This window comes from Nicotiana sylvestris, chromosome 10, assembly GCF_000393655.2.
Source record: "Nicotiana sylvestris chromosome 10, ASM39365v2, whole genome shotgun sequence".
Classification (NCBI taxonomy): domain Eukaryota; kingdom Viridiplantae; phylum Streptophyta; class Magnoliopsida; order Solanales; family Solanaceae; genus Nicotiana; species Nicotiana sylvestris.
In genome coordinates this window covers 26,515,896-26,530,808 of record NC_091066.1, presented here as the reverse complement: position 1 = coordinate 26,530,808, position 14,913 = coordinate 26,515,896, and the positions used below count along the sequence as shown (strand labels likewise).

The following is a 14,913-nucleotide window of genomic DNA, read 5'->3' as shown; positions in this document are numbered from 1 at the left end:
ATGATGCTGGAATCAAAATTAGGACATACCAGTTTCAGGGAAACAAATAAGTGAAAGCAGAATCTTGTAAGCCAAATTGCAAGCAAGCAGTACAAAAGATCTCAGAAGAGAGTAGAGAATTGAAAGAGTATTGTAATTGAGAGTGTGTGTGTAAGAGTATGCAATTCAAAGTGTGTTCAAGTGCAGAAGGGTAGTCCCCTTTTATAGTGCAGAAAACAAGTAAGAAAAGGTAAGGGAATAGTTTGCAATCAATCACATAAAGTCTCCCTTTGGTTAAGGGATTCTGATTTCGAACGGGCATAAGACAATTAAGGAAAGAATTTGATTAAAACCTTTTCCAAAGTAACATAATAAGGGTAAATACACAGGGTTTATTTAAGGCAAAAGTCCAATGGTACATGGTTTGTGAAAAATAAGGAAAGGGAATCAATCAAACAGCCAGTAAAATCAAAGCTGCAAGCTTTGTTCGAATGAACCAAGTCAGAAAAAGGGTAAAGAAAGGTTCAATTAGGGAAAATCAGTAACAATCAAGTAAACACCATTAAAGGAATTCGGAATCAATTAGTAGTTGGCAAAACCTTTTGAAAGAAGAGTTCTCATATATAAAGCACACAAATATGTGAATCAAGAAGAGGCTGTCAAATTATTTAGAAGAGAGTTTAATCGAAGAGAAGTTCAGAATCATAAGCAAAAAGATACAGGTTCAATTTGCAGACTCATAGTGAGTCTGAGAGTTCAGGGTCCCAAAGTGGAGCCTTAAATCGAACACAAAAGTCAAAATCGTCAAAAGAAACCCCCCAGATCCTAGGGTTTCAAAATTGAATCAGACATGGAAGTGAGAAAGCAAGTTATTTGTTTTAGAGTCTCAACAAAACAGATATGATAGCATGTTTGAATGACAAAGGAAGAAAAATCATGAAGAACATATTTGAGAAAACTCGGAAGCTAAACAAGTTCAGAAGAAGAAGATAATACAAACGTGAACACAAGTAGATAAAGCATGTAAGAACATGAACAGAGTCCAGTAAACAAGATCAAATAACTTAACGATAAACACACATAGTAAAAGAGTAAAGAAAACTAAGCAGGGATTAACATGCATAGTAGAAAAGAAAAGGTAGAAGACAATACAAGCGTAATAAAGAGTAATCACACCAACAGGGTATGGACAAACACACATAAAGTAAAGAAGAAGAAAAATCAGAAAGATTTTTCCCCAAAAAATCCTTTCAGAAACACTAAAATCGAAGAGAAACGATTTTGAAAAGAAGCTTTTGGGGAAAACACTTTAGATGGCAAGAAAAGCATGTATACAGTATAGATCTAAGCAAATAATGGTGAAAGGACCTTGAATAGCTTAGGGTTTCGGAGAAACCCTAGAAATGAGAAAGGCTTGGAAACATGTCTGATCTTGAGTCGGAGAGGTCAAGAATCAGGCTCCTGAGTCTTGAATATGCCGGAGCATGGTCGGAGGAACCATGAAATCAAAGGTCTAAGAAGATCGGAGAGGGAATCGTCGAGGTCAGGCCTCGAAGCTTCGAACAACCCTGGCTTACTGGTGAAGATAGGTGAGTACCAACTATTCATGGCCTGAGAAGCCATGGATTCCGGTGACCGGTGATTGAAAAGGGGGTAGGAGGAGGCTAGGGTTTTGGAGAGTTTTTGAGAGAATTTGAGAGGGTTTGGGATTCAAAGGCGGCGGGTCAGGTGAGAATGAGGGATTAGGGTAGTCACCTGTGTTTAATTATGGTAGGGCGAATAGTGGTCGTTGATCCGAATGATCAACGGCCTAGATTTAAGAAGGTAGATGGGGAACCGAGTTGGGTCGTTTGAATTGGGTTAGGGGTTGGGTCAAAAGGAATTGGGCTGGTCCGAATTTGAGTTTGAAATTGGGTCAATTTTAGGCTAAAATCGAAATGTAATGGGGCTACAATTGAAACGAACTGAGGCCAAAATTTAAATAGCCAGTTTTCCCTTTTTATTTTATAAAAATAGTAAAAAATGATTTTGAAAGCAAATTAAAAGCACTGGATCCGTTAATAGTATATAAATATTAATTTAAAAATATTGGAACCAGTTTCATAATTATAAAATGCTATTAAATCTTAAAGCAGGCTAAAATTGCAATTATATGCAATTTAGCTTTTAAAATACCAAATTAATTTGTAAAAATATATGAAAAGTAACCTACCTATATTTTGGTATAAATATGAGAATAAAATAAGTTATTCACCAAAGTGATAATTTTGGGAATAATTATTGAGCAATAAATCAATTTAAAAATCTTTTAAAAAATTGGAAAAATACTATAACACTTGGGCATACTTATATATGTATGTATATGATATTTGAAAGTATTTGCATGTAAAAGAAATACATAGGGAAAAATTGGGTATCAACATACATACATCAGTAAGTTGTATTATACGAAGGGAGAGAGGAAGCGATAGAGGAGAGAAAGAAGGAAAGAGTGTAACTAAATACCTTGATTGAAGCCACAAATAATGAATTGGGAGCCTTTTAAGGTGGATTGCATATATTTGGTAAATAAAACTTGTTTATGCTAGGTAATTAGCTAAACATGGACATTAAGGATAATAAAATTTCAAATGGTGTATAGCTATCCAAAAAAAAGGGCGTATAACTTCTAACCCAACTCCTTTCAGTCCAGCCCATCTGTATCTTTCAAGGGTTGGGCTTTTCAACCGAAGTTCAGTCGGTAAATCTTCTTTGTTCGGTCCATTATCGACTACCGGCGAAACGAAGCTTGTGAACTGCAAAAGGAAGGTTACGATAATCAACGTCTCCGGGATGAGTGCAGGTGAATTTACTTTTCTGTGTCCTTTCTTTAGCGGTTTATGCTCGCAATTTTATAAATATAAGTCACGATAGAAGATTCTTTAACTTAAAATAAATCATAAAGAAGCATAGTTTTTTTTTTCCTTTAGATAACTTAGATTATGGTTCTGTTTATGTAACTTTTTAAGGTTAAAATATGAAGAAACAGATACAGATGATTTATTAACTGATAGATTAGTCTGGAGGAAGTTGATTATAGATATTCAGTGTTTACTTGATTTGAAATGGAATAATTGTATATAGGGCCGCACAGGAACTGCTATTTTAACTTTGTGATTTTACTTTGTACACTTTAAAACTCATACTTTGACCTCATGACACAATTTGATTAAGGTACAATGTGTAGGCAAATGATCAACCATCTATTAGATGATCACCAAACTTTTACCATAAAGGTTAACTTTAGTCTCCCTCCCATGCCATTAGAATATAGCCTGGCACTTGATAATTAATGGGTTGAGTTCGTGGTTATCAGCATTGCGTGTTTTTATTTGCACTTCTCTGATCTTAACCATAGATATGCAATTTATAATTGTTTCCGCGCTTAGTGTTTGTTTTGATGTAATTGGGGGATCTTTGTACTTTGTGATAGAGTGAATGGCTTTACTCTCACATGTTATTTTCAGAATCGCGGTGCACTAAGCTTCCGCTATGCGCAGCCTTAACTTGCATTTCTGCAAGAGGTTGTTTCCAGAAATGCAAGAGGTTATTTCCACGGCTCGAACCCGTGACCTCCTTGTCACATGACAGCAACTTTACCAATTACGCACGCAATGGCTCCCCTTCGCTATTTACAGAATCATGAAAATTAAATTATCTTTGATAAAACGAACAGTTAATTTGCTTTCGTCCTTTTTCTGCCTCCTCCCTCTAAATTATCTTCTCTTTTTCTCGGTTACCTATTTCCATTTCTTGTTATACTATGCTTCTTTGTTTGAAGGGGGAGCATTTGGTGGAAATAGAGGACTGAGACCAGTGCCGCCTGAAAAAGGAGTTTTTCCATTGGACCATATGCATTTATGTGACCTGGTATAATCCTTTCACAGATCTCATAGTTTGTTGGTTTCGGTGTTTCTTTTTTCTCCCTTTCTTCTTTTAAGATAAAACTATAACGGATGGTTGTTGATGGAGCATATTTATCCTTTGCGAGGTTCATTCTTTCGTCTTACTTACTTCGTTTTGGTCTATTTTAGGAGAAGAAAGAGTACCTCAATTGTCTTAAATCCTCTGGGCATAAATCTGACAACTGTCGACACCTCTCTAAGAAGTACCTGGAGTGCCGTATGGAGAAGTAAGTCCGTTGGTATGATTTGGACAATGCTTTCACTGATTAATATATAGCATGTAAACTTTATTTAAGATGTAGCTTCCTACAGTCGACAAAGTACTCATATCCCCGATCCATACGGGTCCCTCCTCCCTTTTTAAAAAAAAGTACTCATCTTCTTGCCACTGCAGTGTTAAGCGGTTACTTTCTTCATGAATTCATACAACTTCTTAGAATGAGAGTTCTGGACAAGGCTCGTCTGTTATTACTTTTAGGCATAAATCTTAATTGATGTCATTCTCTACATTTCAATATGTTCAAAATTGTAAAGAATATGCCTATAAGCTTCTTCGTTTCCTCTTTTTTTGTTTCTTTCTTTTCTATGGGCACTGAAATTAAAAGTTACCTAATATTGTCGAGCATGATCAATTACCAATGTTGATTTGATCTCTTCAATTGATTAGTATTATTAAGCCTCTTGTCCTTATCCCAAAAAAAAATGATTATGCCCCTTGTGGAGGATGATGACAGATTACTTGAAATCAGGTCACAACTTTCTATCAAGTGTTACCTATTTGATAGCATCAAGAACAAGGATATAGTTAAGGACAATGATAGAGATGATAGAGTTTTGGAAGCTCTAAGGCCATTTACAAGATCTCAAGCTAAAGAGTTGCAAGCTAAGGTTGCTAGACTTCAATGGCAAATAAAGAAGCTTTTAATTGTAGAGGAAGAGCTCAAGCCCAAAGGAGATGAATTGTCCAAGTTTTACAACTATTTGGTAGTCCAAATTGAAGTCCAAGAGGAGGAAAATTGGGTTACCAAATCAGCCCTTGAAGTCCACCAATAGGGCTCAAAATGACCTTAAAAGAGGTCCAAAAGGGGGTGTTTCAAAAGGAGCCCAATTGGAGTCCAAACCAATGGCCCAAACTAGTTGTTTTAAGGCCCAAATCTGCCCCAAAGGGTCTTGGCCGCCCCCACCTAATTTTAATGACTTTTCTTACTCTTTAGCAACCACCCTACCTAATTGTAATGACTTTGTATGCCTTAGCAACCACCCTACCTAATTTTAAGGACTTTTATGCCTTAGTATTCCTATAAATAGGGAGTTCTTCTCATTCATAAGATACAACATTTATTGATTAAGTATATCATACTTTGAGAGTTCTTTTGAACCTTTGTTACTTGTGCTTTGAGATTTATCTTTCAACCTTTACTAGTTCTTAGTTCAAGGTAGTAAGATTACTTCTCTTTTATGATATCTTTGATTCCTTTGTGGTATTCTTAGAAGGCGATTAATACTAGTTATTAATTGTTGTCTCAAGTTACTCGTAAAGTGGTCAAGATCCGAATCTATTGTTTTGATTTGCTTTTTAAGTAAAGGCGTTTGATTTCTTCCATAAATCAAGACGTTGTTACTTTGATCTTGTCAAGGCTATAGAACTTACGTTCTTGGAAGTTCTTGGAATTCTTTCCTTGAATTCGTCCCATATCCTTTATTTTCATCTCTTTAATTCTAGTTGTTCAATTCCTTGTTGTTATTGCTTCCGCATTTACTTCTCAAATTCTTACTCTAATTTGGATTCTCGACCTAGTTGTTATCAAGTGGTATCAGAGCGGTTTTTATCAAGATTTCGTTCTTGGTAAGTCTTGGGATTTCTTGAATACTAAGAGCAAAGAAAAAAAAATTAAAAAAAAAGAAGAAGCGAAAATCAGTTTTTAGAACAAAAAAATAGAATTGAGTGCTCTCCGGGATATTTCTTTTGTATCTAATTTGTTACCAAAAATTAACAAAGGAAACAAGAAGAGGGGATCCTAGATTTTCTTACTCTTTCTAATCTAAACATATAATCCTTTCCTTTTTGTTCGCGTCATGTTTCAACCGAGCCTAATAGTTCTAGGATTTGGTTTTTCTTTCATTAGTTCCCCAAAAATCTGAATTTTACTACTAAGAATTTCATACGAGTTGGGTTTAATTATAAATCTACAAAGTATTTTGTTCAAAGGTTATTCCGAGAAAAAAAAAGAGAGCTAATTTTTGTGATACAGTTTACACTTTTTTTTTAAAAGATGTCGCGTACAGGTAGTGATGATGAACGAAGGGTTCTCCAAGAAGCTGAAATCAAAGCAAGAAATGATTTTACCTTGCAAGCTATGCATCAACAATTTGAAAGGTTGAATTTGCAACTCCAAGAGATGAGGGATACCATTGCTGATCAAAATGATACAATAGCTGAACTTAGGAGGGAAAATAATGTTAGACCCCAAGCTAGGAGAAATGTACCCCATGCTCCCATTGTAAATCAAGAAAACCCTATAGATGATTTTAATGATATTGATTTTGATAGGGTGGGAAGAGATAGGAGGGGACAAAGAGGTAGAGTAGAAGATGACAATATAAGTAGTATAAAGATGAAGAATGCCATCATTCAAGGGAGCAAGGGACCCAGACTTGTACCTTGATTGGGAGAGAAAGGTTGAAGCCATCTTTGATTGTCACAACTACTCTGAGGGTAAGAAAGTTAAACTTGTTGTTGTTGAGTTTTCTGACTATGCTGCTATTTGGTGGAAAAAGCTTGCTAGGGACAGATTGCAAGAAGGACAAGCACCAGTTGCTACTTGGGCTGAGATGAAGAGGGTGATGAGGAAGAGATTCGTGCCATCACACTTTCAAAGAGAGCTACAACAACGTCTTCAAACATTGAAGCAAGGGTCCATGTCTGTGGATGAGTACTTTAAGGCTATGGATATGGCTATGATCCAAGCTAATTGTACAGAGGAAGAAGAGGCTACAATGGCTAGGTTTTTAAATGGTTTAAATAAGGAAATAGCTGATGTAGTAGAATTACAACAATATGTAACAATAGATGAGTTAGTTGATTTGTCTGTAAAGATAGAAAATCAAAATAAAAGAAAGCAGACTAGCTCGTGGAAAGGTCGGACAAGCACCATCTCCAAGAATCCATGGCCATATCATGAGATGAAGAGTTCTTCTAGACCTCAAGAAGACAAGGGTAAAGGTAAATTTGAGAACAAAGAGGGAGGTAAAACCTTTAACCCTAAACCTTTTACACCTTCTAGTTCTATTCAATGTCATAAATGTAAAGGAAGGGGACATATGATGCATGAATGTCCAAGTAGAAGAAACATCATTCTTAGAGAAGATGGAGGATATGAGAGTGAAAGAGGTGAGGGAGAAGAAGAGGGAGATGTGAGTGATGAAGATGATGTAGAACTACCTAATGAGGGCATGATTGGGGTAGTTAGAAGGATTATGACTATCAATTTGGCAAGCAATAGTGAAGAACAAAGGGAGAATATATTCCATACTAGGTGTGGGATAAAGGGAAAAACTTGCTCTATGATCATTGATAGTGGTAGTTGTGCTAATGTGGTGAGTTCATACTTTGTGGAAAAATTGGGACTTGCCTGCATGAAACACCCTACTCCATATAGACTCCAATGGTTAAATGATAGTGGTGAACTAAAGGTAAACAAACAGTGCATGATTTCATTTAATGTTGGTAGATATGAGGATGATATTCTTTGTGACATAATACCTATGCAAGCTTGTCATATCTTACTGGGTCGTCCTTGGCAGTATGACAGGAATGTTTTTCATGATGGAAGAAAGAATAGATATTCTCTTGAACTAAATGGCAGGAAATTTACTCTTGCACCTTTATCTCCTTCTCAAGTGTTTGAAGATCAAAAGAGATTAAGAGAAACAATGGGAAAACCAAGGGGAGAGATAAAAAGTGAGCTTGAGGAAAAAGAAAAGAAAGAAGGCCAAGAATTAGAAAAAAAGAGAGATGGCCGAGAGAAAGAGAGAGAGGGCAGCAATTTGAGAGAAGAGATAAAAAAGGGTTTGAATGAAAAAATAGACAGTCTTGGTGAGAGGAAAGAGGTTAAGGAAAGAAAAAAAGAGAGTTTTTATATAAAAACCAAAGAGTGTTTAAATGCAAGAAAAGAGGGGCTGCCCATAATACTACTTACTTACAAAGAGACTTTGATTAATTCTGAGTTGCTAACTTCTTCTTTGCCAAGTAGTATTTCTTCTCTTTTGCAGGATTTTGAAGATGTCTTTCCAGAAGATATTCCTAATGGATTGCCACCTTTACGTGGCATTGAGCATCAAATTGATTTTGTACCTGGATCACAAATCCCAAATAGGCCAGCCTATAGGAGTAATCCAGAAGAGACAAAAGAACTTCAAAGGCAAGTTGAGGAGTTGCTTGAGAAAGGTTTTGTGAGAGAGAGCATGAGCCCTTGCTCGGTTCCCGTCCTATTGGTACCAAAAAAGGATGGAACTTGGAGGATGTGCGTGGATTGTAGAGCAATCAACAAGATTACGGTAAAGTATCGCCACCCTATTCCTCGTCTTGATGACATGTTGGATCAATTACATGGATCCAAAATCTTTTCTAAAATTGATCTAAAAAGTGGTTACCATCAGATTCGAATGAATCCTGCGCACAGTGTTTGGAATGTAAACAAGCTAAATCTAAAGTGTTACCACATGGTCTTTACACGCCATTACCTGTTCCTACTTCGCCTTGGATTGATATTTCCATGGATTTTGTGTTAGGTTTGCCTAGAACAAGATATGGTAAGGATAGTATATTTGTTGTGGTAGATAGGTTCTCCAAAATGGCTCATTTTATTCCTTGTTTAAAGACTAATGATGCCTCACATGTTGCTGATCTTTTTGTAAAAGAGGTTGTCAAATTTCATGGTATACCTAGAACTATTGTTAGTGATAGGGATGCTAAGTTTTTGAGCCACTTTTGGCGTGTGTTTTGGGGGAAGTTAGGTACTAAATTGTTGTTTTCTACTTCTTGTCACCCACAAACTGATGGACAAACTGAAGTAGTTAATAGAACCTTAGGAAACATGTTGAGGGCTGTTTTGAAAGGTAAATTAACTTCATGGGAAGATCACTTACCTATGATTGAATTTGCTTACAATAGAACAATTCATTCTTCTACAGGTATGTCTCCTTTTGAGGTTGTTTATGGTTTTAATCCCTTCACTCCCCTTGATTTATTACCATTACAAACTAATGATATTGCTAATCTTGATGGTAGGACAAAGGCTGAGATGATGAAAAAAATTCATGAACAAACAAGGCTTGCAATTGAGAAGAAAAATGAGCAAACTGCCTTGAGAAAGAATAAGGGACGAAAGCAAGTTATTTTTAAACCTGGAGATTTAGTTTGGGTTCACTTTAGAAAGGAGAGATTTCCTTCCAAAAGGAAGTCAAAGTTGCATCCTAGAGGAGATGGCCCATTTCAAGTCCTTGAAAGGATTGGAGACAATGCTTACAAGTTGGACCTTCCTGGTGAGTTCCAAGTAAGTGCCACATTTAATGTTGCTGACTTATCTTTGTTTGATGTAGGATCGAATTCGAGGACGAATTCTTTTCAAGAAGGGGGGAATGATAGCATCAAGAACAAGGATATAGTTAAGGACAATGATAGAGATGATAGAGTTTTGGAAGCTCCAAGGCCATTTACAAGATCTCAAGCTAAAGAGTTGCAAGCTAAGGTTGCTAGACTTCAATGGCAAATAAAGAAGCTTTTAATTGTAGAGGAAGAGCTCAAGCCCAAAGGAGATGAATTGTCCAAGTTTTACAATTATTTGGTAGTCCAAATTGAAGTCCAAGAGGAGGAAGATTGGGTTACCAAATCAGCCCTTGAAGTCCACCAATAAGGCTCAAAATGACCTTAAAAGAGGTCCAAAAGGGGGTGTTTCAAAAGGAGCCAAATTGGAGTCCAAACCAATGGCCCAAACTAATAGTTTTAAGACCTAAATTTGCCCCAAAAGGATTTGGCCGCCCCCCACTTAATTTTGATGGCTTTTGTTACCCCTTAGGAGCCACCTACCTAAGTTTGATGGCTATTGTGACCCCTAGCAGCCCCTACCTAATTTAGATGACTTTTTAGCAACCCCCTACATTATTTTAAGTGCTTTTAACTCCTATAAATAAGGAGTTCTTCTCATTCATAAGACACAACATTTATTGATTAAGTATATCATACTTTGAGAGTTCTTTTGAACCTTTGTTACTTGTGCTTTGAGATTTATCTTTCAACCTTTACTAGTTCTTAGTTCAAGGTAGTAAGATTACTTCTCTTTTATGATATCTTTGATTCCTTTGTGGTATTCTTAGAAGGCGATTAATACTAGTTATTAATTGTTGTCTCAAGTTACTCGTAAAGTGGTCAAGATCCGAATCTATTGTTTTGATTTGCTTTTTAAGTAAAGGCGTTTGATTTCTTCCATAAATCAAGACGTTGTTACTTTGATCTTGTCAAGGCTATAGAACTTACGTTCTTGGAAGTTCTTGGAATTCTTTCCTTGAATTTGTCCCATATCCTTTATTTTCGTCTCTTTAATTCTAGTTGTTCAATTCCTTGTTGTTATTGCTTCCGCATTTACTTCTCAAATTCTTACTCTAATTTGGATTCCCGCCCTAGTTGTTATCAACACCTGAACAACAAATCTACAACTTCTCAATGCCAAAAATGGTCCGATTGACCATCCGAAACTCACCCGAGGCCCCCGGGACCTCAACCAAAAGCACCAACACATCCTAAAACCTCATTCAAACTTGTTCTAATAATCAAAACACCTCAAACAACACCAAATCTATCAATTCACATCGAATTCAAGCCTAAGTTTTCTAAAAACTTCTGAAATACGCTTTCGATCAAAAACCCAACCAAACCATGCCCGAATGACCTAAAATTTTGCACACACATCACAAATGACATAACGAAGCTACAACAACTCTCGGAATTCCATTCTGATCCTCGGATCAAAATCTCGCCAACCAACCGAAAATCGCCAAACTACTAACTTCGCCAATTCAAGCCTAATTCTACTCTGGTACCTCCAAAACCAATTCCGATCACACTCCCAAGTCATAAATCACCTCCTGAAGCTAACCGAACCATCAGAACTCACATCCGAGCCCTTTAACACATAAGTCAATATCCGGTTGACCTTTTCCAACTTAAACCTCTTAAAAGAGACTAAGTGTCTCATTTCTTACCAAATCCACTCTGAACGCAAACTACTCAATTTGATCACATAAAACACGAATAACGAAGCATAATTAAGCAGAAATAGGGAAAACGGAGCGGTAACTCATGAGATGACTGGCCGGGTCATCACAAGTTCGCGGAAATATAAAACCAACATAGACCGATACCGGGGTGTCACTAGTCATGAGCATCTAAAAATCCGGAATAATCAAGATAAGTCTACAGATTTCAATACAAAACTAAAACAAGGAGACATAAGATAGGGAAGAAGCTCTGGGCTGCGAACACTGGTAGCTACCTAGAGAATCCTCGGATCCGCTTGAGCTGGAAAGATCAACACTAGGGAGCGGGATCAGATGTGCCTGAATCTGCACACAAGGTAAAGGGAGTAAAGTGAGTACTCTAACTCAGTGAGTAATAATCATAAATCAAGAAATGCCTATTCAACAATTAAACAGGTAAATGACAGACAAATAATATAGATAAGCACATAAAGGATTGCCCCTCGGGCACAATGTCAACAATACCAGTCCCTCGGGCTATATCTCACATCACAATGGGTACCCACGCTCACTGGGGGTGTGCAGACTCCTGGAGGGGCCCCTTACAGCCCAAGCGCAACATCAAGCCATCTCGTGGCATCATCACTAGGCCCTCGACCTCATATCAACAAGTCATCTCGTGGCGTATAAATCTCAGGCCCTCGGCCTCATAATCATAGTCAATGTTTACTCCCAACATAGGCCCTCGGCCTTACCCAGTCAAAATCCTCACAAGCCACTCGGGCAATAGTAAAACATGATTTCTTAGCCCAATTATCATTTAAAAGATCATTTAAGTGTTTAACATATTAAACATGGCTGAGTATGAAAACAGTGAAATATAACATGGCTGAGTTCAAGTATAAAGTCAAAACAGTGAGTATTCAATAAAAGCCCCCGAAGGGTTCAAATAGTTGGCACGAGGCCCAAATATGGCATTCAGCCCAAATAATGATGATGGCAAGTAGATTTCAGTCAAATACGCGGTAAAATAATCATCGGGACGGACTAAGTCACAATCCCCAATAGTGCACGACCTCACGCTCGTCATCAAGCGTGTGCGTCACCTCAATATAGCACAACAATGTGAAATCCGGGGTTTCATACCCTCGGGACATCATTTACAATCATTACTCACCTCAATTCGGTCAAATCTCTAGCTCGCGACGCCTTTGACCCTCGAATCGGCCTCCACTCGCGTCGAATCTATCCAAAATCAGAATCACGATGTCAAAATATGCTAAGGGAACGAAGCCTAAGAGAAAATACTCAATATACAACACAAATCCCGAAATTACCAAAACCCGACCCCAGGCCCACGTCTCGAATTTTGGTAAAAAACACATCAATGGATTCCTTATCACTCCCCGAGTTCATACATACCAAAAGCATCAAAATCCAACCATAAATGACCCCTCAAATTCCAATTTCTAGGTCTCCAATTTCAAGCCCTAGTTCTTCAATTTTAGGCTTAATTTCCATGATTAATTAGGTAGATTTCACATTAGAATCGATTTTTAAGTCCATGAATCTTACCTCCAAGTGATTCCCCTTGAATACCTCTTCAATCCTCTTCATAAAGCTCCAAAAACACTCAACAATGGAGGAAATAAATCCCAAAATCGCGGATAAGACGACTATTTAAACATTCTGCCCAGGCGTGAAATCCTTCTTCGCGAACGCGGTCAAAGCCTCGTGTTCGCGAGCACAAAATAAACTTGACCAAAATTCCTCTTTCGCGATCGCAACCTTCCAATCGCGAACGCGATGCTTTACTCAGACCACCCTTCGCGATCGTGTTGCCCCTCTCGCGAACCCGATAAATAAAATACCTCGAACCCAGCTGACCACTTTTCCTCTACGCGAACGCGATGACCAATTGCCCTGCCCTTCGCGAATGTGTAGCCTTTCTCGCAAACGCAAAGGCTTAAATCCCAGCTTCATCAACTGACCATTCGCGAACGCGAGGACCCACTCGCGAATGCGAAGGTCATTTCTCTGCAGCACTGACCATTCGCCAATTCAAGCCTAAATCTACTTCGGACTTCCAAAACTCATTCTGATCACGCTCCTAAGTCCCAAATCACCTCCCGAAGCTATCCGAACCATCGGAACTCACATCTGAGCCCTCTAATACATAAGTCAACATCCGATTGAATTTTCCAACTTAAGTTTCCTCAAAAGAGACTAAGTGTCTCAAATCTTACCAAATCCTTTCTGAACCCGAGCCAACCAATCCGATCCTATATAGAACCGATAGACAAAGCAATAAGAAGCAAAAATGGGAGAAACATAGCGGTAACTCATTAGACGACTGGCCGGGTCATCACAATAGCGTCTGCAGCCCTGCTTTCCTCCTTCCTATCTTGTTCTTTTCTGTATTTTTAGACTTATGATGTATTAGTGTGATGACCCAAGAGGTCATCACTTATTTTTAAATTAAATTCTATGTTTCGAGGCTTTAAAAACCTCTTTTAGCATCACCTCGATTTACATGCGCAGTCCGGGCACGTAACCAGAAAGCTTATATGTGAAAATCTGTGAAAAATGATAAGTTTTGACTATAAAATGAATTAATTTGACTTCGGTCAATGTTTTGGATAAATGGACCCGGACCTGTGGTTTGACGGTTCCGGAGGGTCCGTAGGAAAATATGGAACTTGGGCGTATGCCCGGGATCGAATTCCGAGGCCCCAAGCCCGAGAAATGAATTTTTTAAGAAAATTATTTTCTAAAATTGTTTAAAGGATTTGGAAGTGAATTTTGATTAGAATATGTTGGTATCGGGCCCGTATTTTTCGTTCTGGCACCTGGTACTGGTCTTATATGTGATTTAAGATAATACTATAAAATTTGGTAAGAAACGAAATCCGTTTGACGTGATTTGGACCTTAAATGCAAAATTTGATGTTTTAAGAAGTTTTGAAATAATTTATTGATTTTGAGGTTTAATTCGATGTTATTGATGTTATTTTGGCGATTTGATCGCACGGATAAGTTCGTATGGTATTTTTGAGTTAGTACGTATGTTTGGTTTTGAGCCCCGAGGGCTCAGGTGAGTTTCGGATGTGTTTCGGAAGGTTTTTGGAACTCAAAAAGTTGCTGGTTTTTTTCAGTTCTGGTGTGCTGATATTTTCTTTTTCGTGTTCGGGGGAGGACCCTCGCGAATGCGATGAGATATTCATGCTAAAGTAAAATTCCTTCTACGCGAACACGAGAACCAGGTCACGAACGTGAGTCTTCCCTTTATGAATGCGGGCCTGGTATCGCGAATGCGAAGGCTTATAGCCTGGGCAGGGGGAGGGGTACTATACCCTACGCGAACGCGACCACCTGGACGCAAACACGAAGGCTCTAGGAGCTGAAGCTCCGCGAACGCGATCCGTTTAGCGCGAATGCGAAGGTCACTTAAGCTGGCTTCATCGCGAACGCGATGAAGGCCTGTCCAGTGATTTTAAAACAGAACCAAAAACGGGATTTAGCCAAAATTTCATAACTTCTTCTCTTCAACTCCAAATTGGGCGATTTTTGAAAGGGGATTTCACCACCAATTCATAGGTATGTAATCTTAGACTCATTTTCTTCAATTTCCATTAACACCCATTAGATTTCTAGGCCTTAATCGTGTGATTAAGGGTAGAAAATTTGGGATTTAGGTAGAGTTAGGGCTTTTGATTATTTGGGAATTTGACCTCGT

At 38.1% G+C, this 14,913-nt stretch overlaps 1 protein-coding gene across 1 annotated transcript; it reads left to right on the top strand.

Moving 5' to 3' along the window:
* Positions 1 to 1,453: 1,453 nt before the first annotated feature.
* LOC104241655 (uncharacterized) lies at positions 1,454 to 9,721 on the top strand (the record flags this gene model as incomplete). Its single annotated transcript, XM_070158704.1, has 5 exons — positions 1,454 to 1,568; positions 2,621 to 2,821; positions 3,800 to 3,888; positions 4,053 to 4,150; positions 9,214 to 9,721. Coding segments are annotated over exons 1-5 (1,011 nt in total), but the record flags the coding sequence as incomplete, so codon positions are not given.
* Positions 9,722 to 14,913: the final 5,192 nt, after the last annotated feature.